The following is a 24,985-nucleotide window of genomic DNA, read 5'->3' as shown; positions in this document are numbered from 1 at the left end:
GGCCTTTGTCCTACAGTTCAGTTACAGTTGGTCTTTGTTCTAAGGCTAATACCTATATGATGATGGTGATGATAATCACTAAAATGTGTAATTGCATCTAATTAATCTAATTTTAAGCTGTGATTTCTTTTGTGGAATTTGTAGTGTTACAAAAGAATACCCCACTGTCAGTAAAGTCAACATGTATTGTGTTACATTACATCTGAGCACTACATTATTCTTTCAGTTGTTCACCAACATTTAAGTAGCTGAAAATGCTACGTGTTAGTGTCATACTGTCCTCACGCACACATTTAAGACTGCTGTTTTTTCACAACACGGCGACACTACCACAAACGCCTTCCTCAAAAAGCGACACTTCTCGACTCCCGACCCCTCTCACTCTTACTTATAGAAAAACTAACATCCATCCTTTCGCCAACGCCGGAAGTGAGATCTCAAAGATGGCTGCGGCCGGATGTGGGAGGGGCGAGTTGATTTATAGTTGGGGTGGTGGGAGGTCCGTATGTGTGGGTTAATCTGTGTTTCAGTTTGTCAGTTAACCGTAGTTTAAACGGAAGTCGGTTAGTGGGTAGTTAACTGTTTGGTTTTGGGTAACAGTTGCTGAATACAGTTTAGTATTTTAGTTTTTTTGCGAATATTGTTGTAAGACTTTATTTTGGGATAAATGTTGATGAATTTTATGTCTTATACATACGTAATACTTACCTACTATATTTTCAATATTCATTGTATATGATTTCATAATTTTAAACATTGTCTCATTTCAACATTCTACCGCTAATTCCCATTGTACATTCTTTGCAGTTACTGTCAAACCTTACTATTTTACCATCAAATGTGTAAGACAGCTACGTCTATCCGACTGACATGTGCTTTGAAACAGGAAACCCCCCCCCCCTTTTCTACTTCTGCCTATCTTTTACAAAGGGAATCTAATAATACTATATACATTAGGGTATTGACTACCTATTCCTGTAAAAATCTAATGTATCAACTCAACAATCATACAACAAACATAGCTAACTCAACAACAATCGAAGCAAAAATATGTTCATGCCTAAATAAACTTATCGTATTGGATTGTGTCTGTGTCCGTATTAGTATTGATTTTTTTCTTACTTTATCCATCGAACTTAAGGAAAAGAAACAGTTCAAAACCAAAACAAAAAACTTAAAGACAGCCAACTCAAGTGGAAAACGAAACATCACTACACTCTCACCATATACATACATTCACACGTACATACAAAATATAGGGATGTCGTAAAAGAAACGAAGGGAGGAATCGAAGACGAAAACATAGCCATAAAGCGGTTTTACTACCCCGCTATCAAAGTAATAGCAAATCTAAAAGCGATGTATAGCTTCGCACGTAGTACCTCACTTTGGTGGGTTATGGAAACATGGTATTAACATTACCAAATTAGAAAATTTAAGTAGCAGACGTGTAATGGAAGATGTAGAAATATTTACTAAATACGTAAAGAAGTCATATAGTAAAAAAAATATTAAACCCACTGGTTATTGTTATTAAAGTACCCTAGAGATTCCATTTTATTTATATTATAAGTATTTTTTTTATGTATTCCTGGTAAATAAATCAATCCCATCTAATCAAATAACTTAGTTCTTACTAACAGAAACATCTCATAATTTACATATTAAATTCGAGTATCTTAACCCCTCGTCCATCAGAAGTAAAGAAAAATATCTACATGTAAGTGTCTCGTTCAACTATTACAGATAATATCATTTTCACGGCTCTAGCACAATTTCGAAAATCAATAAATATAAATATCATGGGACACTTGACACCAATTGACCTAGTCCCAAACTAAGCAAAGCTTGTACTATGGATAATAGGCAACGGGTAAACATACTTATATAAATAAAATAAATAAATGTCACGGGACAATTCACACCAATTGACCTAGTCCCAAAGTAAATAACATGGATAAATACATACTTAAATACATATTAAACATCCAAGACCCGAGAACAAACATTCCTATTATTCATACAAATATCTGCCCCGGCCGGGAATCGAACCCGGGATCTCAAGCTTCATAGTCAGTTCGCTAACCACTTGGCCATCCGGTTGTCTAAATTCCTAAGTCAATATTCCTAAGTACGATATTCCTACAGATAAAACTCCGAAAATCAAAATTTATAATATACCTACGAAATTCCTAAAAATGCTGGTCATATTTTTGAAAATCAATATTCCTATGTACAAAATATCTAATGACAATACTTCGAAATTCGACATTCTAAAACGCAAAATATCTCGGGAAATCATGACAAACACGGAGCCGAAGGCCCAATCTACACAGAACAGGAGCTCCGCCTGGCGGAGCTCCGTCAACTTTGTTACGCTATATCTACGTTTTAGCTAAAGTCAACTGAACGAAATACAAAATATAGTTAGAATTATCGTGGACTCTTAATATTGTACATTAGACATTTTAAACGTAGGTCAACTGAACATCGGTGGTCATGTATCTTTAGGAATTTTGTACATTATAAATTTTGATTTTCGCAGTTTTGTCTTTAGGGATTTACTTAGATATATGCATTTTCGAAATTTTGCTACGGAGCCAATTTAACAAATTGACATAAAAATGGAAAAAGATAACTTTAACTTTGGTACATAATTATCTGTATCTAGACATTACCGTGTGGTGTCGGTCAAGAATTGCACCACCCCCTCTCTTCCCGTGGTGTCGTAAGAGGCGACTAAGGGATAAACCGGAGGATGGGCAGCAGCGTCCTCCGCGAACTATCGGATATAACTGCGGTCGCCAACCCGCCTGCCAAGCGTGGCGACTAAGGCATTTTCCCCCCAAGGTACAAGATATAAAAACTAATGAATCCACACAATCAGCCCAGACCCCTAGTCCCCGGCGGCCCTGCTATTCCTGGCTCCGGTAGCGGCCATGGTAACGGCGGGGCAGGGGGTGCTATAGTTAATCACCGGCAGAGGCCCGGCTACCAAAAACGACAACCTTTGGCCCTGGCAACATATAACTGCCGAACGCTGCGGACCGATGAAAGGATACTGGAACTGGAGGAAGAATTGAGCAGGTTACGATGGGGAATCATAGGGTTATCAGAAGTCCGTAGAGAGGGGGAGGACACGATAACTCTTAAGTCCGGTAACTTGCTCTATTTCCGGGAGGGCGAACACCAGTCCCAGGGAGGTGTCGGGTTTATCGTCCACAGGTCCCTCGTGAACAACGTGGTGAAGATCGATAGTGTGTCGAACCGGGTAGCATGCCTTGTACTCAGAATGACCCAACGATATTCGTTGAAGGTCATACAGGTATACGCTCCGACCTCGACGCACTCCGACGATGAGGTGGAGGCTATGTATGAGGATATTTCCAGAGCCATGCATAGCTCCAAAACTCACTTTACGGTTGTTATGGGGGACTTTAACGCAAAGCTGGGCAAACGAGACGGTGAAGAACTGAGAGTGGGGAAATTTGGAGTGGGGCGTAGGAATCACCGGGGCCACCTACTGGCCGGTTTTATGGAGAAGGAGGGACTCTATATGATGAACTCCTTCTTCAGGAAACGTGAGCATAGGAAGTGGACCTGGATGAGCCCTGATGGTGTTACGAGGAATGAGATAGATTTTATCATGTCGACGAAAAAGCACATATTCAATGATGTCTCCGTGATCAGTGCGTTTAAAACCGGGAGTGATCACCGTATGGTACGAGGCTCATTGAATATCCAGTTCAAGCTTGAAAGGTCTCGACTGATGAAATCTACGCTCCGCCCAGAACCTGCTCAGCTCCAAAACCCCGAGAGCTTTCAGCTCGAACTTCAAAATCGTTTCGAATGCCTAGGTAGCGAGGTGGACGATTACAACGACGGGTTTGTGGAAGCTGTCCATATGGTCGGGTCTAAGTTCTTCAAGACCCGCCGTACTAGAACCAAAAGGCTTTCGGATTCCACCCTTAGGCTCATGGAGGTGAGGCGTGAGATGATTTTGCAGTCTTCTGGTGACGCTTCTCGTTATCGGCAGCTCAACAGACAGATCTCAAAGTCTCTGAAGCGCGATGTACGCCGATTTAATACTACCAGTATTGAAGAGGCTATTGAGCGTAACAGGGGCTCTAAGGTGTTTACCAGGGATCTGTCTGTTGGTCAAAGCCAGTTGATGAAGCTCAAGACCGACGACGGCAGAATCGTTTCATCCAAACCTGAGCTGTTGGAGGAAGTTGAGAGGTTTTATGGACAGCTATACACGACAACCCGAACACCTGTCGAAAATCTAGCTAAAGACCCGAGGGCTAGATTAACCCGACACTATACCGAAGACATCCCGGACGTCAGCCTGTACGAGATTAGTATGGCCCTCAAGCAGCTTAAGAATGGCAAAGCCCCGGGTGACGACGGAATTACAGCCGAACTCCTGAAGGCGGGTGGTAGACCAGTCCTTAAGGGCCTTCAGACGCTGTTTAGTTCCGTCCTTCACCAAGGGAGAACGCCGAAAGCATGGAACAGAAGTGTGGTGGTGCTCTTCTTCAAAAAAGGTGATAACACCTTGCTGAAGAACTATAGACCCATCTCACTTCTGAGCCATGTTTACAAGCTATTTTCCAGGGTCATCACAAACCGTCTCACACGCAGGCTTGACGACTTCCAGCCTCCCGAACAAGCCGGCTTCCGAAAAGGCTATAGTACCGTAGACCACATACATGCGCTGCGGCAGGTTATACAGAAGACTGAAGAGTATAACCTCCCCCTTTGCCTAGCATTTGTGGACTACGAGAAAGCCTTCGATTCGATCGAGACTTGGGCTGTGCTGCAGGCTCTCCAGCGGTGCCAAGTTGACTATCGGTATATCGAAGTGTTGAAGTGTCTGTACGAAAACGCCACTATGTCCGTCCGATTACAGGATCAGAGCACGAAGCCTATTCCTCTGCAGCGGGGAGTCAGACAAGGAGATGTGATCTCTCCGAAACTGTTCACCGCTGCATTGGAGGATGCTTTTAAGGTTTTGGACTGGAAAGGACGAGGCATCAACATTAATGGCGAGTATTTCACTCATCTTCGATTCGCCGACGACATTGTAGTCATGGCTGAGACCATGGAGGACCTCGGTGCTATGCTCGCTGACCTCAGTAGAGTTTCCGACCGAGTTGGCCTGAAAATGAACATGGACAAGACGAAAGTCATGTCTAATGTCCATGTTGTACCAACTCCCGTAATAGTCGGAGACTCTGCGCTCGAAGTTGTTGACGACTATGTATACCTGGGACAAACGGTCCAGTTAGGTAGGTCCAACTTTGAGAAAGAGATCACTCGTCGAATCCGACTCGGCTGGGCAGCGTTCGGGAAGCTTCGTAGTGTCTTTTCGTCCAAATTACCGCAGTGTTTGAAGTCAAAAGTCTTTGACCAGTGTGTGTTGCCAGTGATGACATACGGATCTGAGACGTGGGCGCTAACGATGGGCCTCATGAGAAAACTCAAAGTCACTCAGAGGGCTATGGAGAGGGCTATGCTCGGGGTTTCTCTGCGGGATAGAATTAGAAATGATGATATCCGCAGTAGAACTAAGGTTACCGACATAGCCCGAAGAATTGCGAAACTAAAGTGGCAGTGGGCGGGGCACATTGCTCGCAGGACGGATGGCCGATGGGGCCAGAAGGTTCTCGAATGGCGTCCGCGGACCGGGAGACGAGCTGTCGGTAGGCCTCCAACAAGATGGAGCGACGACTTGGTTAAGATCGCGGGATCGCGGTGGATGCGGAAAGCACAAGACCGGTCTGAGTGGAGAGCCTTGGGGGAGGCCTATGTCCAGCAGTGGACGTCTTTCGGCTGACATGATGACATGATGATCTAGACATACGAGAGATTAACCCCCTTATTCATAAAACTTAACAAGCCTATGTTAACTAACAAATGCTTTGTCCCTTTCTAACAAATACAAATGTCGAAGTGACAGATAAGGACAAACGAATTTTAGCGGCATTTTAACTAAAATAGGTTTGATTGTCGTTTATGAATAAGGGGGTAAGACTGTTAAGTAATTAAAAAACTTGACAGAAGTCTCAAACAGCCCACCTTTACACGGAGCTCAAGAATGACTATAATTTTTCTTTCATCGACGAGTAGGTATTCCTTACTTTGAAGGTGCATTAACTAAAGTCTTTAAAAATACTACAACCGAACCCGTCGCTTCCAACTAGTTTGTATCGGTAGGTAAAGTTGGCCAGTAAAAGGTGCACGGGGGAGGGCAATAAAATCAAATAGAAACCTCCCCCCAGGGTGAGTGGGGGGTGTCATTTGCAGTTTTATGTGAGCTGTACGAACGAACAATCGTTAGATTTTCGGATGACGGCTTTTTATTCGTACATGTTATCTTGACATGGGCAGGGTTCTTTTCTGATGGGTTGGGTTTATAAACCTTTTATATACCTTTTTGGATTTTGGGGTACTTACTGTCTTTTATTATTACAAAATTTTCTTAAAAATACGTGTATTTTTACGAAACCATGTAAGCAAGCAAAGAAGTGCGCTACATGATCGTAATGACGATATCCTGTTGAGGTCAAACCAAACCAAACAATTTTTTTTTTTATTAGACCACGTTTTTATATGCACAAGTCGATTAAGGTTTCTGATTTATGAAAACAAGAATTCCGTATGCAGAAGCGTTTCTAAAATAAGAGATATTGGACAAAAGTATTAAGATACATGCATACCTACAAACATGCTTTGCCTTTCATTTGTTTTAAAATTTATCAGGTATGTACGAATATTTCAGTATTTCAGAAGATGATTGGTTTAGTTTGAATGTATCAGTTTAAAATCGGAGTTACGCTTTTGACGCATGAACCAAAGAGAATACAACCACTAGGACTCTAAGAAGATCGATCAACATTGGGAATATTTCTTAATCACAATAAAAAAGCATGTGCTGAAATAATATAACTGAATTTTATCTAGATAGATATCATCTTTATTCTTCAAAACAAAGACATGGCTTAGTAGCTTAAGAGTAATAAAACTAACAATTAAATAAAGACATAAATTAAATAACAATTAAACAGATCAGACACATAAATGAGAAGCCATGTGATGCACTGAAGAACAGGCGCTGGCTCAGCATTGTGCTGCGGTAAGCCGTAGCGCTGGTATTCTGCCAGTACCCATACCGAGATATAAAGTGCAGTCTTATAATGATGATGATAACAGCCTTACTGAATCATCCAGATAATGTTTCAGAACAAAGCTGAAGCTGCAACTTTGTGCCAATGCAGCCCTTACACTTTATTCGAAAACTTGGCAGACAGAGAATCGACTGCATTTCTATTTCCCTCTCGTTTCCTTGGGACGCAAAATCGGAAGTGCCCATACAGACACTAGTCTGTTAGCTTTTATAAGACCAAAAAAATATCTTTAGAGTTGTCAGAACGCTTAAGTTTTCGCACAAAGGCATAGTAATGGATCTTGTATATGAAAAACAATTGACTGTTGCTTGAGACCTTACACTTTCACGTGCTAAAAAATCCCCACCGTCCCATTCCCATACCTATACGTCCCTGAATGAAAGGGCTTGGGCTGTAGGCCTCACGCGGGCTCAATGCGAGTTGGGAACTACACGCATACCATAGCATTGCTTTGCAGGTACTTTAACACTTCTGGGAATTTTGTATATGGACACAAAGGGTCCATATCGGCTCGCATACTTTATTCTTCTTCTTCTTCTCTTTTAAAATATGGATTTTCTGTCCTAATTAATAGGACAATTTTGCCAGTGTCAAAGTAAACTCTCTTTGAGAGGCACGTTGTACGGTGGTTGTAGTTTTTGCAACTTGATAGCAAAATTCCAGAAACCACGTGGAGACCACTTGCGCATTAAAAAATGACAGACACGAGAGCAATATAAAATTTTGTGATCTGTTCACTGTTAAGGTTAAACACTATCAAAATTACACTTCAACTAGCCAAAGAAACAGAAATAGCAAAATTATATATTGTCTACATCCGCCATGTAGGTACGATCCCTCACTTTATGAAATCGGAATGTAATGTGTGTCAGATTGATCGTTTGACATAAACTTTTTTCTCTGAATCTAATAATTGTTCACGCTGTCATCGTTCATCCACCATCACCTCTCTTATTTCGTTTTCTAGATTTTTTAACCGTACAACGGCAAAAACTACTAGACACTGGCAAAATTGTCCTCCGATGGACAGAGCCATATTTTTTTAAAGAAACAACAATAATAATTGTTAATAATTGTTATATAGCAAGGCTAACCTGACTGATAGGATGACCATTTAAAAAATTCTGGAAAATTCAAGATTTCAGTGGGAAAAAAATTATGGCAAACGCTGATTCGGACAAACATTACGGTATGACTTGCGAAAATTATGCAAATTTTGACGCTCCCGGATACAGGCCGTATTGTCTAACGCTCTGACGTCATCACTTCCATTCGCCATCACTTTCTATCCTCAAACAGAAAGAAGTGAAAACGATTGCGATTTCAAGTGTGTTAGGAAATAAGGCCGTTGCGAATTCATGTCTTCTCTATACCATTAATAACCACCTGACCGTGCTTGTCCAATAACAGTACCCCAAACAAAGAACAATGTTATACTATCGAACAGTATTGTCCCCAGCGGTCCAGAACGAACGGCAGCCCCGCAATACAGCCACTATCCGACCAGAAACTCTACGTGATATGGATCAAGAGCGAGCATTAAGAGAAGCTGCAGTCGCCGTTGGTGTCTTTGGGTAAGTTTCCTACCAAGAACGAATGAAACCATCAACACAAAACAGGTCTGCGGGTAGGTCAAAGCAGCGGCCACTCTAGGCACCTAGCGAGGGGCGCCAAAAAATAACAAAATTAACGAAAACTAATAATTTAGATGGTGGATTTTGAGAGAAGACGCGCAGCTTGTAGAATAGAATAGAATTGAATTCTTTTATTTGCTAGAATACTTATAAACGTAGTACAGGGTGTTAAGGTACAGCAGTACAGTATTCAGTCGGTGAACGACATGCAAAAGTTCTACATACATTACAAATTAAATTAAATTACATCATGTGCATAGTAATGTCAGTGTTTAAATAAAATACAATATATATAATGTGCATCGTAATTAATGTCATTTATAAAATTCTAGAAATTCTTTTACACTATAAAAGCAATTTACAAGCAAGCCATCTAGTAATTTCCTTTACAAATTTATTATATTCCATTTGTCTCAAATCTGCTGAAAGATTGTTGTATAAAATAATGCACATATTATACGCATTTTTGCGATAGATAGCAGCACGACAAGGAGGGTGGTAGTGGTACGAGTATAATAGGTTCTTGTATTGAGCTCTTGTTTTTAAACGTAAGCCAAAAGGTATCCTCATTTAGCTTAGTACCCCGATCAAGGTCAGGCTAGCTAGTGCTGAACGTAACTACTATATGACAGAGACGCTGCGTGATATGGAGCAAGAGCGAGTGTTAAGAGAAGCTGTGGTCGCCCTTGGTGTTTTTGGGTATGTTTTTCCACAAATAACGAATGAAACCATCGCAACACAGAATAGGCCTGCGGGTAGATCGACGTAGCGGCCACTCTAGAGTGGCACCTAGAGAGGGGCGCCAAAATATTGTAGCAAAGGGTGTAAAAAGCAATTTAAGAGCATCGCAATGCAAAATAGGCCTACGAGTAGAACGAAGGAGCGAGCGACCACTCCAGGCACCAAGAGATGGGCGCCAAAATATTGTAGCAAGGAGTGCGAAACATAATTTAGATGGTGGAAAATACAAACCGAGACTTGGTTGCACAGAAAAACCAGAAAAAGAGATCAGCACTGGGAATCGAACCCAGGTCCTCAGCATTCCGTGCTGCGTGCTATAACCCCTACACCACTGCTGGACAGGAATCTAGACACGAATTTTTCCTATGCATACATATCTCAGGTTTCTTATTTTTCCTATGCTACTTAAGCAGCAGCACTATCTATGTTTCGACGACAGACGTCACACTCTTTCGGAACTAACCGCTCACCCAGACAAGAGATGTCGCTACTAAGCAATCAAATTATGATTAGTTTTATGGGTGTTTTGGACAAATTTGGATTTGAAATAAAAAATATAAAAACTCTCCAAAAAACTAATCATAATTAGATGGTGGATTTTGAGAGTATACGCGCAGCTGTTAAAACGCAGGCCAAAAGGTATTCTCATTCTTAGTCATCTGATCAAATATGGTAGGGCTGACGCTAAAAGCAACTACATGACATCGGTTACAAGCTCATTCCATCCATTCAGTCCATTATTCTGGTGAGAATGATGATAAGACCTACCGTGTAACCCTCTCAGGCTGACTTATGGTCTAGACTTTTTTAAAGTACCGTACGTCCACTCAGGCCTCCCCCATAGACATCCAGTTGCCTCGGTTATAAGCGGCTTGCATTTACTGTGAACCAGAGACGCGTTTAAAGTATTACGAGTACTTAAGTTAAATCAAAAAGTTTTTAGAGGTTGTATGTGTAGGTACAGAGCACCCTCGCGCTTTATAGAAATTAAAAAAAAAACCTACAACAAGAAGCCATTTCTGCATGAGTGAATAAAAACATCGGCTCCTCAACCGCATTTGAGTTCGAGTAAAAGAACGCGTCAAGTCTTTGACTCCTCTTTCGGAAACAGTCTTTGTACAATCACCAACTTACCCCTGCAGTTGAAAGAGGCGCTGCCGCTTTATAATTCAAGCGATTCAGTATGATGAAATGTTAGTTCTTAGTTTATCCACTTGCGAAGATAAGTTGGTTTTGAGAGTATTTTGTTTGATGTTGTGGAAATTATGAACTGTTTGCTTGTTTTTTGAGATTTCTCGGACAAAGCTTTAGAAGTAGTCAGCAATTAAATTGCGCTTTATTTATTTAGTGTGTAGGTACCTTATTTTGTGAAATGAAGTATCTATAAACTTAAATAGTTAAATTCATACTAATCCTTACATTATAAATGAGAAAGTAACTGTCTGTCTGTTATCTCTTCTATCTAAAATTTCGTTAAAAGATAACTGTGCTATAATAAGATTGTTTTTTTGGAATCTTTTTTATTTTTTATGTCAATTCCATTTTTTTTTAAGCTGAGATGTGGTGCATAGGGGAAGTTCGTGTCTGTACCGTTGTCCAGCAGTGGTGTAGCGGTATAGCACGCGGCACGGAATGTCGTGGAGCTGGGTTCGATTCCCAGTGCTGGTCTTATTTTTCTGGTTTTTCTGTGCATCTATATTTCAGTTTGTATTTTCAATTTGTGCTGTAATAATTTAGTTAGGAACATACTGGACCCTATTAGAAACTTCCGCTGTCTGTCCGTCAATATTTTTACGTTTTCATGGTAGGAACTCATTTCTCAAAGGGCTAGCAACGCATCTGTATTGCCGCATTCACTTTTTTTATCTGTCGTGTTGTGTCTCGGTTTCATACATTTTATATGGTTGCGTTCACATTTATCCGATGCAGTGTGTTGTGACGGCTTGTGTTGTGTCGCATCAAAGCTATAGACAGAGAGATAGAGAGCATCACAACACAACACGACAGATGAATGTGAATGCAGCTTTTCAACGTTATGTTATGGATGTCCATGGGCGGCGGTGATTGCTTTCCATAGGTGACTCATGTGATCATTTGTCCCTTATCCTACAAAAAAAAACTTTCTGAAAATGGGTTCGATTTGTAATTTTACCGGTTATTTTATATTGATCTTGTTCGGAATTTTTAATAAAAAAAATGCAGTCTAGTCAGTTTTTATTTCAGGGCCATCGTGTAAAACCTTTCAAAACCCTTTAGGTTAGGTTAGTTTTATAAAGATTCTGAAATATTTACAGTTTTAGAAATATTAAACAGTTGCGAAATGAATCAGATTGCCAAACGTTTAGTAGTGAAACATTAGTGAACTATACATAACACCATCAATTATTACTTGACGTAATTTGTACGTCAAACCTCGATTCTCCCATAGATTTTGAATTTGACCTATCCATGACGTCACTTGTTTCCCAACTCAACCGACTATTTATTTCAAAGCAACTAATTTTCAAGTCTATAGGATATTTTCATGTGTTCATGTGTTTTTTTATTAGAGTCGCGCCTTGGAATTATTTCATGATGTCAACTTCTACCCAGAAATTCCGTTTAGTAACCCCAAATCTCACGGCCGTTTCAGTCCCCCAATAATATTATGCTCACAATTTGGCAGTCAAATGCGAAGCAATCTTGATAGTGCTGTGCGCTGTAGTTTGAATAGTAAATCATATCGCGCATGTAAATGTAAAACTACCCTCTTATTCGGGATTGGTATTGGAAGGCTAACTGTTATGCGATTTGTTTTTATTTATGGTTATGTCAGATGTTTTATTTGAGTTCTACTGAATTATGGATGACGTTGTTTTTTAAACATAGGTAAAATTGTTTTTAATATGATATTTTATTATTTTATGAATGTCTCACAAAGGTTCGAGTAGCTTTTTGGTTTGATTTTTTTCTCCTTTTTATAGCTGTTTGCGTAGAATTAGCTTTATCGATATCCCGCGGTAACTATGCTATTTTCTAGGACTGCTTTCCCCGGGACTCAACTTACGAACTTTCGCGCTGATGATGATTTAAGTAAGTTGTAATTTATAGTTGTTGTTGTTGTAACTCTTTATTGTACATAAAACATTATGAAAATTACAATTAACAAGAGAAAGAGATGTACAAAGGCAAAGGCGAAGGAGGAGGGGAGGTAGGGGGGATAGTTTTATAACATGTAAAGCCTGTAACGTATACAGGGTGGCTCATTTACATCGCTCAGTATGGGAAAGTCTGAAACTATAAGACATACGAAGATCTGTTCTTAGGAACCATGTCATCGATTATAGTAACAAGAAAAACTGCATTCATACATTTAAAAAAAACCTATATCTATTTACGTCGTTAAGTACGCAAAGGAAGTAAAATCTCTGCATATACCGACGCAGATGCGACAGCATGCAATATTAATCCCAGGCATCGACTTACCAATTAATAGCCAAGTTATTTAAAAGCGGCTAAGGGTCAAACCCCATACAAGTCAGCTGTTGATCAAAGGTCCGTTCGGTCGACTGGCTTGTTACGACGTGATGCTTCGGGGCAGAATGTATGACATGTTTATAGGTAAGGTTGAAAGGGACGGTGGGTGAAGCTTAACCGAGAGATCGTGTGGTAAAATGATTTCTTCTAAACCGCTATACCTACTCGACTAGTCTAGATAGAGCTATATGTATACGAGTGCGCACTATGCGAATTTGGAAAAACTCAGAGTTGTGAGCCCATATCTGAACCCACGATCTTGAGAGTCCATAGCTCAAACCACTAGGGCACCATGGCTTGATAATAACATATGTTCCACTAAAACGGTTCTCAAACTTTTTTGGTGACGCAACCCTTTTGGAAAATAAAATATTTGTCGGAGCCCTAAAATACTCAAAACTTGGCTTAGCTGAATGGAAAGTTATACTCTACGAAGTCATAGTACCTACCTACCCCTTAAATATTTATTTATTTTCCACATTTACTTCTACGGAGCCGCTGCAGAAACGTCCCTGGGGTCCACGCACCACATTTTATATAGTCTTGAAGAATAGGTACACTAAAAAAAAATATTCTAATAAAAGCAATAGTTATATAATTTATAATTTTTCCAACCCAACTGCAGAGAGAGGGGGGGGGGAGGGACGCTCGATTTTAATGAAAATTTGCACTTAAAATTTTAATATTTCGCAAACAGATCACTCTATAGAAAAATTGTCTTAGCAACCCTCCAATGGTTTTAAAAGACCTACAAACAGACAGACATACAGAAGGATAGACATGGCGAAACTTAAGGTTTCCTAGCTGACTACGAAACCCTACAAATCAGGGTTCGCTTCGCTACTTTGCATAATAGAACAAGATAATAGTGGCTAAAGAGACTTGATGTAAGAATGGGCAGCCGCGCTCTATGTCTCCCACTACGAACTCCGGCGGGACTCCAACCTCTGTGCTGTGACAGGCAGGATTCGCATTATTTTTCCAAAAAGCAATAGTGAACGCACGACCACGACCACTCTGTCAAATAGAGTAGCGACTTAGGGTCTCCCTACATCTATCGACGCTGAACCGGCAAAGGCCGATTGAAAAAACCTTTATATCCACGCAATCAGAACCAAAAAGGCATAGTTTAGCTTGAATCGGCTCGGACGACGTCTGCCGACGCGTCGACGTCTTTTTCGCTCTTATTGTGTAGACATAACCCTTTTTTTATCGGCTATTGCTAAGACCCTTAGAAGATAATTTCACCGCGCTATCTCTCTCTTAGGCTGTCTTAGAAGAATATAGTTACAGGTTAGTGTAGGTACCTACTTAGTCTGGCTCCCTTTGCTTTCAAAAACGTCTACACCGTCCGTCACCGCAAGTCTCGGAATAGTTGAGTGCTGTAATGAGTCGGTAAAGAACTATTTTTTACGTGGATACCTACCTTGTTTCCAGGCCACCAGTATCTCTTGCCATGGCGCTATCACCAGCTCGATACCCGCTCCTGTCTCCTCACTACGCGCCGCTGCCGCCGCCGCAGCCACCGCAGCCAGATTCTTCGAGGGACCATGAGGAGAGGAACCACACTGACAGCGATGGTGAGCATGGATTGGCATGCATTGAGTAGGCAGCTGGATAGGCAGTGCCTACCTTGGTATAGAGCCCCCTCTGCACGCCTATGGTCTACGCCTAGATCGGAGTTGGTGCGATTTTTTACAAGCTTATATTTAACTTACCCTGTTTGTTGTTATTACGTCAAATCTTGCAAGTTCGAATCTTGGTCGGATTGACTTGAAATCTGGTATACTTTATGTTGCCGGTTGTTGGGGCCGAAAAGTTCTCGAATAGATTTTTATGTGGTGGAATGGGTTTTGGTATTGTGGCCTTGCTGTTACCACTTGCTGGCTGACTGCAGCATTATTAGCCCGTGGTATTGGTATTAACCAGGTTGAGCCTGACCGGGTTACTACCACATTCCCACAGAATACCAGCGTGAAATAGTTGCTACTGTGTTTCATACGGTCAGTGGGAGATCCAGTGGCCCACCTCCCCTCCCTCCTTTTACCCCCTGCCCCTTCCCCTCCCACCCTTATAGGCTGGCAACGCACCCGCAGTCCTAATAATGCTGTAGATGTTCATGGGCGGCGGTGATCGCTTACCATCAGGTGACCCTCATTCTTGTTTCTCAGCTATTTGATAAAAAACAAGAGCGTGTCGGACACGCCCAAAATAGGAAAAAATTAAGTAATATTTTTCTAAGGATTTCGTATTTTATACGGAATCTTCCAAGTTTAGGTATATTTTATACCTTAGGCTGATATTTTAGAGTAAAACTACTAATAATTCTCAAGCAAACTTAGCCGTTATAGTTTTCCTTGAAAGTCTGATATGTATGGTGAAACTATAAGGGTTCCGTTATTGCCATTTTGTTTCCGGAACCCTAAAAACGACTAAAAACTAATAATAATCAGATCAGATTATCATTATGATTTTGATTTTTCGAAGACAAAGGGCTAAATTTGCTTTGTGTGGGTTTTTGGAGATTACAAATCGATCTAGCTTGGTCTTATCTCTGGAAAACGCTTATTGTCGAGGTTTAACGCAAGCATAGCTCGGTCACCCAGGTACTTTAATATGATATGTATGCACATAAACTTTTATGTTCGTGGTTAAGTATACTTTTTCTATCGCATTATAAGTGCGTAAAATTTCTGTAATTAAAAGAAAGAAAGAAAGAAAATACATTTATTTAACGCCATAAAACAAACATAGAACAGATAAAGACATCATCATGTCAGCCGAAAGACGTCCACTGCTGGACATAGGCCTCCCCCAAGGCTCTCCACTCAGACCGGTCTTGTGCTTTCCGCATCCACCGCGATCCCACGAGATAAAGACATAGGTACATGACGCTAAATAGGTCCCCACTCAGCATAATACCACGGCAAGCCGTGGCGCTGGGCGCTGATTTTCAGAGAGGACCTTATCTAAAAACTAACTTAAAAATATATATAAAAAGAAAACACCATCTAGGAGGCCCTCCTGCGGCATAGACCCCAACACACTGGCGGCATTACCTCTCTGTACAGTTAGAGAAATTCGCTGGGAGAGGTAAGCGCTGGCGAACATTCTATTCCTCTTACTGTAAGGCCAGTGGTAAAACCTATTTCACGGGTTTTCTAAATTAATTTCTTCCTGGAAGTTTCCCGTGTCTTAATCAAAGAGGTGTTTTATTGGACCAGCTTTCCCTATATTTCGTACTTCCATTACCGCTGATTACCGCATTAATTTCGAAATAAAACCGTGCAGTTTTCCTGTCAATTATATCAGTAGGTGTTTCCCGTGGCTTAACCCCAGTTCCATTTTTAGGGTTCCGTAGCCAAAATGGCGAAAACGTAACCCTTATAGTTTCGCCATGTCTCTGTCTGTCTGTCCGTCCGCGGCTTTGCTCAGGGACTGTCAATGCTAGAAAGCTGTAATTTTGCTGTAAACTATGCCGACAAAATGGTACAATAAAAAAAAATTAAAAACAATTTTTTATAGTAGGTACCATAGACGTAAAGTGGGGGTGATTTTTTTCTCATGCAAACTTGTTGTGTGGGGTATCGTTGGATAGGTCTTTTATTTTAAAGCTATTAGGGGGTTGCTAAAACATTCGATTCTGTGATCTGTTTGCAAAATATTCAACTTTAAAGTGCAAATTTTCATTAAAATCGAGCGTGCTACCCCCCCCCCTCTAAACAGGTGGGTGGAAAAATTTGAAAAAATTCAGGATGGTAGTAAGTATATTGAACTTACAAGGAAAACTATAACGGTTAACTTTTCATGAGGATTCATCATCATCATCATCCCAGCCTATATACGTCCCACTGCAGGGCACAGGCCTCCCCTCAGAATGAGAGGGCTTGGGCAGTAGTTCCCACGCGGGCCCAGTGCGGATTGGGAACTTCACACACACCATTGAATTGCTTCGCAGGTTTGTGCAGGTTTCCTCATGATGTTTTCCTTCACCGTAAAGCTCGTGGTAAATTTCAAATGTAATTCCGCACATGAATTTCGAAAAACTCAGAGGTCCGAGCCGGGGTTTGAACCCACGATCCTCTGCTTGAGAGGCCATAGGTCAAACCACTCTGCCACCACGGCTTATTCATGAGAATTATAAGTAGTTTAAGAGTAAATAGCAGCCTAAGGTATAAAATATACCTAAACTTGGAATATTCCGTACAAAATACGAAATCTTTAGAAAAATATTACTTCATTTTTTCGTAAATGGCTACGGAACCCTATTTCGGGCGTGTCCGACACGCTCTTGGCCGGTTGGCGCTACTTTGCGGAGGTCCATATCAATGAACTAAAAGAATTTCTTTGCTCACCCGCGACCTTATTATACCTAAGTTTATGCAAAATATACGTGTTCATGCAGTTCCTCCATCTCCACACTGTAAGAACACACACAAGTCATACAAAACCACCTATCATCACCACCACACTACACTGACATGTTTCGAACTCAACCAGAGCTCATCTTCAGAGCACACCTAACATCTGGTAGCACGGTGTACAGTTGTGTTGCCCTGAAGATGACCTCTGGTTGAGTTGAGTTCATATACTTACGAGATTTTTTTTATCACACGACTCTATTGTTAAACACCGTAGAAGAAAATATCTGAACCGTAGAGGCGTGTTCAGATATTTTCGATTGCTATTTTGCTCAGAAATAATTTTCAGATAATTTTCATTTATTCATATAGATATTTCTGTTCACAGATGACAGCATCGATGTTACCAATGAAGAAGATTCCACTTCGTACTCTCCGCCTGCTGCTAACCTCGCAGCGTATCCTCAGAACTGTGGACCTTGCAGGTAAATAATACCAATAGCATCTCCATAATTGTTAAATAACTGATTTCTTTCCTACGTATATTTTATTATAAATAACAAATCACGAAAAAAAAGGTCCTTTGCACACCGCGTTTCTTAATGCGCCGTCATCGCGCGTTTGTTTCTATACAATTTCGATATGCTCGTACGCATCTGCAGTTCTGATAGTGCTGTGGATGCTATGAGCGACGGTTATCACTTCACATAAGGCGAACCGTCTGCTTGTTTATCTGCTATTACATATAAAAAGAGTAGTACGTATGTAATGGCTGCTCTATACGGATAGGAAAACGCGTTGTCGACGCGCGTTTAAAAAAACGACACGTTTAAAAAATACGATATGCGAAGGCTCTAAGAACAACTACGAGAGAATATTTATTCGTAGAAGAACAATATCGAATACCACTCTAGCATAGTCCGATGGTATCGTTCTACTTATCCATGTTTGTATGCACAAGACGAACTTATTGGTTATTATACTATATAAATCAATAAATATTGATCCAAAAGTAAATAAACAAGCTTTATTTTGGCATAAATCTACAAGGGAGGATGAAACAATGCCAGCTTTTACAACCTTAAACGGTTTTCTTCTGCTCTGCACAAAACTAGTAAAAGTTCATGGAACTTAAATACATGTAGGTATAAATAAAACATTTTTTCCTCCACCTATCTCGTATTTTTTTTGTATAATATTTTGCAATTGTAAGCTATGAAGATTTTCTGTGAAGAGTCCTGTGCCCAGCAGTGGGCCGTATATTGGCTGGGATGATGATGAAGCTATGAAACTTGTTATAGGCCGTTAGGTGTGGAGAGTGCGGCGGAGACGGCGGCGCGACTGCTGTTCATGGCAGTCAAATGGGCCCGGAACCTACCTTCTTTTGCAAGTCTCGCCTTCCGAGATCAGGTCAGAAAAATCCTTTTTCACTTCTCATGCTCGTAAAGTTGGTGTTTATGCTGGATCTAGGCGACATAAAATTACTTTTTATGCTCTAGTGCATAAAGTAAAATCTTCGTCTAAGACCAAGGTGATCAGGTGTCAACAGCCACGAACAAAAAAGTGTCTAAGTATAATTTTTTTAATGATCTTTCGTAAAAGAAGACCAGCAGTTGACATTAAACTATTCTATCTTAGAAAAAGCGTGTAATTTTTTTTATAACAAATATTGAACCTACTACAAAAAACCAAAAAAATAATTTTCTACCAGTCTGAAGTCGGTGCCTTAGCACGAGCCAGCAGGAGTGATTGGCCCAATATAATATAGTAGGTTTGTAGGTGAGGTAGACGACGGTAGGTGCACTCCTGCTGGCTCGTGCTGAAGGCATCGACTTCAGACTGGTAGAAAATTATTTTCATGTTTTTTGTAGTCAGTTAAATTTTTTGTTATAATTTTTATTCATCTTTCAGGTGATCTTACTTGAAGAAGCGTGGTCTGAGTTGTTCCTATTAAATGCTATTCAGTGGTGCTTGCCGCTCGATGCTGCTTGCACGGCGCTCTTTGGGAGCGACCAGACTGACCAAGGTACGTGGTAATTTCAAGTAGCTGTCGTCATTATCATTATAAACCCGTGCTACATTGAATTCACACCAGCTCAATACGTGCCACAAACGAAACGTTTGGGCTTATATTTTTGAAATCGCTATGGGCTATCATATATTGTTCAAGTTCGCAATCACGATCGCATTTACCATTTCTATCTGTTAAACGGTAAGGAAGAATTGCAAAACTGAAGTGGCAGTTGGCGGGGCACATGGATGGGCGACGACCATTCGCTCGCAGAAGACTGATGGCCGATGACCGGCAGAAAGGTTCTGGCGAGATGGCGTCCGCGGACCGGGATGACGAGCTGTCGTCGCGTAGAATTCGTTTATCGCTATCCCGCGGGATCTGTGCAATTTTCCAGGATAAAAACTATGTCCTTTCCCGGGACTCGAACTATCTGTATAACGAATTTCATCTAAATAGGTTCAGCGGTTTAGAGGTGATGAGGTAGCAACAAACAAAGAGACATAAAATCTCAGATTTATAATATTGGTGGGATACAATACCAAATATAATTTCGGAAATAGATGGCGAAAACTTCAGTGCTGCGAGTCCAGTCTTGACTTGAGTCACAACGCTGTTTGACAGGCCTTAAGTCAAGCCACTTGGTTATCATGAAAAGAGAAAGAGATAATGATTGCGACTGCGATCACCCACGCGTTAGACAATATGGCCTCAGGATTGGAGCATGTGAGACAACTTGGCTCTAGAGTTCTAGACTTACTAGTCAAAGGTACTTACTCATTAAAGTCATTGATGTTACAGAAAACGACGCGGGTGCACTGCGGCGGTTGCGGTCGGTGCTGGCGCGTTACCGCGCTGTGCTGGTTGACCCCGCAGAGTTCGCTTGTATGAAAGCCATTGTGCTTTTTAAATCTGGTCAGTATTTAAAACTATACACACCAATTAGTACAAGAAAGATGAGTAAGGGAGCGAAGCGGTCATTTATATTAGTGTAACAATATTAAAGAACAACGTTTTCTTGTCGTACCCTGCGCCAGTTGGCACAGATTACGAAAACTAGAATTGTGTTTACAAATGTTAATACCAAGACTTGAGTGAAGTTTTATACTCGCACCATGCAATTGGTCGCTTTGTACCGGGTACCAAGTGTTAGTTTTATTCATGACAACAATTACTACAATGTGACCAAAGTATTTGCCACAGCGGAGTGCAAAAATATCTGACATCATATCCTACCGGCTCTAGAATTAGAGTTGTAACAGACAGTGATGCACGCTTTGTTGTATCAGACATTGGTGCTGGTGACTGTACGTATGAGGCAAAGTGGTAGAAAATATGATTCTTTTCATCTCTCCTGTTCGGAAAGTTTAATTTTCATGGGTAGATAGCCGGGTGGAAAATTGCGTTTTCATCTCTAGGGTGGAAAGTATTTTTTTTATATTTTTCGATTAGCCACGGGGTCGAAGATAATTGAGTTACGTCAATGACACTTTTTTTTCACGTTTCGGCATGGCCATCTAGATGCACGTCGTGACCAAGGAGCTTATATACAACACTGGAGGTTGAACGCCGAACATCCGTTTAAAACAAGAAATTTGATCTTTATTACGTTTCGAACATATTCCATCTCTTTCTTTAGTTAGGTTAAGAAAGTGATGGAATATATAAATAAGTAATAAAGGTCAAACTTCAACGCGTTCAACCTCCAGTTTTGTAGGTATATAAACTCCTTGGTCGTGACCAACTCGATTTTTTTTTATACTCGGCCGAGGCAAGTGGCCAGGTCGAAAAGGTACCGTTGGAGGTTGGATATAAGTAAATTCAATTTACTGAATACTGAAAATCAATTTAATGATATTCTAATTTTTTTTGTACTATTTTACTTTCCTCACAGTCGAAATGAAAAGTAGAATGTCTAACTCGGGTGAAATTACCCATTTCCCCTCGAATTATTGGCGCTCTCACTTCGAGCGCCAGAAATATCTCAGGTGAAATGGGTCACTTTCCACCCTTGGATATCAATCTACTATTTACGAATTGAAAGTTTATGAAATAGATGTCACTCCCTCGCATCAACGAGTGGCAGTTGGTGAATATATGAGTAACTAGTAGAGCCGGTTTGATAAAGTTCTTCCTTTTCCAGAGACCCGTGGCCTCAAAGACCCTCTGCAGATCGAGAACCTCCAAGACCAAGCGCAGGTGATGCTGATGACGCACGCGCGGGCCGCGCACGCCGCCGCGCCCGCGCGCTTCGGCCGCCTGCTGCTGCTGCTCCCGCTGTTGAGGCTCGTCGGACCCCAACAACTCGAGAGGGAGTTCTTCGCCAAGACCATAGGACAAACTCCTATGGAGAAAGTGCTGGCAGATATGTATAAAAACTAGTAGTAACTGTATAGACTGCGTGACATTGTAGCTCGTCTGTCGTTTTTCCGGCTAAGTATATGTTGGTGGGGACTTAGCAATTCTAGGGGGAGTTCTTCGGAAAGTCCATAGGACAACTCTTATGGAAAAAGTGCAGGCAAATGTGTATAAAAGACTAGTAGTACCTAGCAGTTATACAAAGACTAGATCGTCTGTCAATGCTCAGGCAGTTGGGCTGCAATATCTCAAGACAAAAGTCTTCTACCAGTGTGTGTTGCCAGTATGGCATTCGTGAAACTTAGGCACGTTTCTCGGAGATACAGAAGTTCGCACAAGAAGACAAGTCACTCAAAGTGCAATTGAAAGAGGTAATAGCGAGGCCAGCCATAGAAAAACTATAGTTACTGACTGAGCTCACCACATTGCAACCAATAACCATTGATTAGAGGCGTAAAGATCACGGGAAGGCATTGCATGTGGCCAGAAGAGAACCCATCATTATGGAGATCCTTGGGGCATACCAGCAATGGACATCCTCTTACTCTACAGTTTCAAAGAAAGGATGCAAGACTACCTGCTTCTCTTACTGCTGGAGAGATAGTTCTTCGCTGAGCCTATAGAATAGAATAGACGCAGACGACTGTGGAAGGAGTACGTAGGCAATATTTATTAATAGAAATATTGTTTAAGCATTTAATTATTTAAAATACAGTGCTAATTGTAGTAGTTCAAGTCTGTGTGCTTCTCGCTTAGAATCGCTTCTCAGGTCAGGCTCAGTTAGAGAGATTTGTTATTCCCTTTCCCTCTCCCTACATGTATAGGGGTCTACTCAAAGCTCTGCATAGAGGACCCTGCTTGCATTGCATTGCATAATACTAAAAGAAATCGGCCCTGTATGTTTACCTAATACGATGCAAGCGGGGCACTGTAAATAAAGCTTTAAAGTCTACAAAAGATGTGAGGAGCGACAGAAAAACAAATAGCCTGGATTATAGCTTTTTTTATGTAAAATGTACTCGTAATTAGCTTAAGGATGAAATGGTTATTAATTGTATATATAACTACTAAAATAATATGTAATAACGAATTATGGCCTCTTAAGGAAATGTTAAAAATGTATGTAAAAATCCATGTAAATATTTAACGTTACTTGTTCTTTTATTTGATGTTGATCTAGAAAGCATTTAGGTTGAGCGCTGAAGTAGGAAAATGTCACGTCGTTGAGTAAAAAGTAAACGCTTACAATTTGATGTATTTTAATGTAAAAAATTCTAGGTGGGTTGTAAAGATGATCGTTAGCGGTGTCTGTAAAACAAATACCTACATGGGAAATACAAGGACGTCACCATCTCATGATAAAGTATTACGTCAACGTAAACTTAAGTAGAACGTAAATTACGTAGTTTTATCAAAAACGTTGATAAAATGCGGTTAATTTATGGTGGTTTATGTATTAATTATGTTTTATACACCCATTAATATATTAAGCTTGAAAGTTATTTTTAAATAATCAAGAAAAAAATGTACTTCCAAATTTTATCTTCTTTGAAAATTTAATTTTTAACAAGCCTTTTTTGCTGGTTGCGCTTTACATTAACTGTACACTCATTACCATCCAACTAAGGTACTTAATGCTCTTAATGTACAAGGTACATAAACACAGGAAGTGGATCAAATTTGAGTTGCAAGATTTCAAAATCAAACCATTCTCTAAGTACTAGTAGGCTCTTTTACCTGTCACTTTTTACAGGCTTTCAAAAATACCATCATTGCCAAGAAGAATATGCCGCAAGTAACTTGGCAGGAAGTCATTTTTTCAGTTTCATTTGTTTAGCAAATGAACAAACATTGCAAAACTAAGGTTCTTGGATTATTTATTTATAATCATAATCCTATGACACTATGAAACTCATTCTATTTTCATTGCATCGTCTCATAGTAGCCTCACGTTACTCATCTTGCGGTGTGCTCGGAAAATTTGCTTTTCTTGGATTTAAAGGTCATGGAGAATCCGATCAAATAGTTAAGTAATCTAACCACATAATATACCACAATAATTATTTGTTTTTGCCAGCAGTACGTTTGTTTAACGAACTCATAAGATTTTTTAAAAATGAAAAATATTAATGAACTAAAATAATTTCTTTGCTCACCCGCGACCTTATGATAGCTAAGTTTATCCAAGATATGCGTGTTCATGCAGTTCCTCGACGAACACACACAAAAATCACACAAACCCATCTATCACCACACTACACTACTCTAGCAGACACCACCACCAGTACCACACTACCAGACCACCATATTACCAGATGTTAGACTAACATCTGATTAGTATGTTAGTCTAACATCTGGTAGTATGGTGTATGGTTGTGTTGCTCTGTACCAGTACCATGAGTTTACAGTGACCGCACTCGATAGCGACGGCGTAAATTATTTGTAGAGGTACTGTACAATTCTCCATATAAATAAATTACGCCGTCGCTATCGAGTACGGTCACTGTAAACTCATGGTAGTGGTACTGAAGATGAGCTCTGGTTGAGTTCGAAACGAATCTGTGTATTGTGGTGGTGGTGATAGATGGGTTTGTGTGATTTGTGTGTGTTCTTACAGTGTGGAGGTGGAGGAACTGCATGAACACGCATATCCTTGCATAAACTTAGCTATAATAAGGTCGCGGGTGAGCAAATATTTTTTTTTAGTTCATTGATATAGACCTCCGCAAAGTAACGCCAGATTCAACAAATTATGAAAAATATTTTTTCACCTCAGCACCTCAAACAGGCAGGTTTTGCTATGAGAAATCAGTGAGCAAAATCGCATTTTGCTCACTCCGTGAGACAAAGCAACTTTTTTTTTTAAATGCTGAGTACAGTGTTGAGTCTACTTACTGAATTCCAAATATTTGAACTTTACTTTGATCTGTCATTTCACTTCAACACGTAAAAAGCGAGAGATTGGATCAAATGTGATGATTACAATCTTAAATTAAATTTTTGATATTAAAAATATGGTCGATAGATACCTAATAAATTAAATGACAACGAAATATTTTCAAAATATAAATTTTCCCAATCTTTTAATAAAGTATGCAACCTCGTTGTACGAAAGCCGCTTCTCTTGTTTTTTTTTTATTAAATAATTCCGTATACTGCCTCTTCAGTTGGAAT

At 40.3% G+C, this 24,985-nt stretch overlaps 1 protein-coding gene across 1 annotated transcript in view; it reads left to right on the top strand.

Annotated features, from left to right (window-relative positions):
* LOC141440178 (photoreceptor-specific nuclear receptor-like) overlaps window positions 1–22,579 on the top strand; it is a 51,676-nt gene extending 29,097 nt beyond the window's left edge. Inside the window, exons 5-11 of the mRNA XM_074104639.1 lie at window positions 8,650–8,764; window positions 14,519–14,661; window positions 17,831–17,927; window positions 18,744–18,852; window positions 19,354–19,468; window positions 20,255–20,368; window positions 21,597–22,579. Of these exons, the coding sequence (XP_073960740.1) occupies window positions 8,650–8,764; window positions 14,519–14,661; window positions 17,831–17,927; window positions 18,744–18,852; window positions 19,354–19,468; window positions 20,255–20,368; window positions 21,597–21,835 (932 nt within the window). The 3' untranslated portion in view covers window positions 21,836–22,579. The remainder of the gene's footprint in view (window positions 1–8,649; window positions 8,765–14,518; window positions 14,662–17,830; window positions 17,928–18,743; window positions 18,853–19,353; window positions 19,469–20,254; window positions 20,369–21,596) is intronic.
* The last annotated feature ends 2,406 nt before the right edge of the window (window positions 22,580–24,985 follow it).

Source organism: Choristoneura fumiferana, chromosome 22 (genome assembly GCF_025370935.1).
Source record: "Choristoneura fumiferana chromosome 22, NRCan_CFum_1, whole genome shotgun sequence".
Classification (NCBI taxonomy): Eukaryota; Metazoa; Arthropoda; class Insecta; order Lepidoptera; family Tortricidae; genus Choristoneura; species Choristoneura fumiferana.
The sequence above is the reverse complement of the archived record's forward strand: the minus strand, read 5'-3'. Positions and strand labels throughout refer to the sequence as shown.